At 48.8% G+C, this 3168-nt stretch overlaps 1 protein-coding gene across 1 annotated transcript in view; it reads right to left on the bottom strand.

Moving 5' to 3' along the window:
• RAB11FIP1 (RAB11 family interacting protein 1) overlaps window positions 1-3168 on the bottom strand; it is an 18275-nt gene that overhangs the window by 14823 nt on the left and 284 nt on the right. Inside the window, 1 exon segment of the mRNA XM_019514482.1 lies at window positions 3058-3168. This exon segment is cut by the window's right edge and continues 121 nt beyond it. Within this exon segment, the coding sequence (XP_019370027.1) occupies window positions 3058-3168 (111 nt within the window).

The following is a 3168-nucleotide window of genomic DNA, read 5'->3' as shown; positions in this document are numbered from 1 at the left end:
CTGCCATGGCAGGGGGTCAGACTAGATGATCTACTCAGGTCCCTTCCAACCCTAGAAACTATGAAACTATAGTGGTTCTAGAGCTTCTTGATTTCTCTCCTTGACGAACCACACAGTCTGACAGCAAGCACAGCTGGCTTGTTCACAGACAGCAACTCAAGTGTTACAAGGCTTTGCCCCCTTCCGATGCATAGACCAGGTTTGCTCAAGGAGCCCACATGCCACATTTGCTTGAGTCAGCAACTAGGTTTTAAAATCCAAGTTAACAAAATTATTGGGGGAGAGAGGAAGGGGGTAAGGAGGGAATAAAACATTCCACACAATTCTGGCTAAAAATCTAAAGCAGTAGTGATATTCCTACTTAAAAACACACTTGCTTGAATTATACTTATGACAATGGACTGCTTTGACTTCATACAATCAGGCATCAATTCACAAGTTATGAACAAGCTCTCATGTTCATAAGACCCCTTCAAGCACATTCCAGGGCTTTGTACTTAGAAAGAACTCTGCCGTATAATTTTCTGTATTTCTCTTCCATTTTAAGACTACTTCTCAGAGTACTTCAATACAAGACCTTATTAATATTTCACTTACCTGTTCACTGACTATAAGATCCATTCTTTGTGCCCATCTATTTCCATAGCAACTAATTGTGATGACAGCAGAGACGGGCTTTGGTTTTGCTGTTCCCTGTACAACCTGCTCCGTTTTTTGAGATTTACACAGAAATTTAAACAGCAGGGGTATCAAACATATGGCCTGTGAATCCAGCTTCCAAGGAGCCCCATGGTCAGGATCTAGCCTGGGGCATCAGGTGAGCTTGACATTCCTGATATATGGGTATTCAATACAGCTGGACAGTTATTGCAATTAAAAACACATTTTTTTTAAAGAACTTCTTGCTTCAGCTTGCCCACTCCACACCTGTCACGCTCCTTCTCTAAATTCCTGCATGTTTTACTACCAATTAGACCATTTAATCTGTGGAAACTCAAATCAGAATGAACTGCTACCGTCCAGGCCATGATTACACTTGAATACGCATGCGTAGCTTAATATACAGCTGTCATCTTCAAAACATTTTGCAATCATTAAGCTAGCTGATCCTCCCTTGTTGTAAATTACAGACTGCAGTTTCCTCACTTCCCCTTCTAGAGGGATTTTTCTCAAGTGGTGCAATGTAACAAAGAGGATCCGAACTTGTAGGATACCCTACTGAGCCAGGAAATGGAGCCTCTGCCCCAAAAGAACAGCCATGTAGTGCTGTCAGCGTATATGGAAAGCAGCTGTGCAAGAATACCAACACATGGGATTGTATTTTACAGTTAGGGGTAGCTCTTGGCTTAATCAAATATGCAGTCTTTTTTTTACTGGCCACATATTCACACACCCAGTTTGACAGGCAGGACCAACAGTTAGGAGAAAAATTCCTATTTGTAGAGTGAGCAAGTCTCATGACAGCCAATGGCTGCTGAGCAGAGGGATCCCAGAAACCATTTTTCTGGGATTTTTCTTCTTCAGCACTCCTATCTGTACTTTCTCCCAGCTCCCCAATGCTCCAAGCCACTCTACTTCCAAATCTAAGCTTTCATTTAAATATTTCTAGTCTTTGAGGAAAAAAAGATCAGAAACATTAATCAACTACATGAACTCTCAGCAATGTCTTCCCAAAACCCAATGTGCAGTAGATTAAGACAGCAAAGCCGCTCCTATTCATTCAGCTCACTTCATTTCTGAAGACGAGATGGCAGTTAACATAAAAAACAGTAGCGTGACTATTACACACCGAGATATCCTAGACAATGTACTCTAAAGTGCAGAGCCTCAGGACCGGGGATGAAGTGGCAAGGGGAAGAAACACTATGGGCTTAATCAAACTACAGAGAGAATCACAGAGAATGAGGGTTGGGAGGGCTGGAAGGGACCTCAGGAGGTCACATCTAGTCCAACCCCCTGCCCAAAGCAGGACCCGCCCCAACTTGATCATCCCAGTCAAGGTTTTGCCTAACCAGGTCTTAAAAACCTCGAAGCATGGAAACTTCACCACCTCTCTGGGTAACTTGCTGCAGTGTTTTACTACCCTCCAGGTGAGAAAATTCTTCCTAACATCCAACCTAAACTTCCCTTGCTGCAGCTTGAGACTCCTTGTTCTGTCATCTGCCACCACCGAGAACAGCCCAGCTCCAACCCGTCTCAGTCAGTACCTGCACTCTAGGAACAGCAGCCCTGAAACTAACTCAGGACAATTTCAAGGCCTCTAGCCCAAGTCCTTTGAGAGCTGTTTCCCCTCCACTGCTTGTCAGTCACAAATTATGCACTTAAAGAGAGTCATTGTCGACAGTGGAGCTGAAAGACATTAGGCACAAGCAGCTTGCATCATGAACCAACATGCAGAGAAGCGACGTTACTACATTAGCAACCCGTAAAACTCTTTGTCAAGTGTCAGGGGTATGGGTCGTAGTAGGCTGTCAAGTGTCACGCAGCCGTAGGCACTTCTCTGACAAGTGGCGTTCTCTGAGCTCCTCCAGACCCTCTCAATAAAGCCGTCCCTGTACCCTCCCTACCCTGCCCTCCAGTCTGTGGTACATGAAGGACCGCACGGCAAGGCTGAACCCCACACTGCAACGGAGCACGAGCAAGAAGAAGTGAAGCGTCACAAACAATGAGGGTGGAAGGGACCTGAGGTCACAACTAGCCCACCGCCCTGCTCCAAGCAGGACCAGCCCAACTGCCCCTCTCCACACTAAGCCCAGTGCCCTCAGCCTCCCCTCCATTGTGCGCCCCAGCCCCCTGCCCCACGGTGGCTGGGCTGGCAGCACCCCCGCCCCGCCCCACCCCACGCACCTCTGGCCTTGCCGCCTCCGGGAGGGCTAGAGACAGAGCCAGGAGGAGGAAGGACAGGAAAGCAGAAGCGGCTCGGTACTCATCCGCACGGCAAGGAGAGAGCCCGAAAGAGTGGTGGGCTGCGGCCTGGCAGAGAGAAGAGAGAGACAAGGAGAGAAGGCGTCCCCGCGTGGGGGGGGGCCCCCGCACCCCAAGGCCCCTGGCACTGACCGCGTGTGGCGGCGGCCGCCGTCGTGCAGCAGCGGCTCGAGGGGCACGTCGGCGCGGCCCAGGAACTTGTCGAGGCCGACGAGGGCGCGGTGCAGCACGGTGAGCTGCAGG

This window comes from Gavialis gangeticus, unplaced genomic scaffold (genome assembly GCF_001723915.1).
Source record: "Gavialis gangeticus isolate Ggan-Ray unplaced genomic scaffold, GavGan_comp1, whole genome shotgun sequence".
Taxonomy (NCBI): domain Eukaryota; kingdom Metazoa; phylum Chordata; order Crocodylia; family Gavialidae; genus Gavialis; species Gavialis gangeticus.
This window is presented reverse-complemented; position numbering and strand designations above follow the sequence as displayed.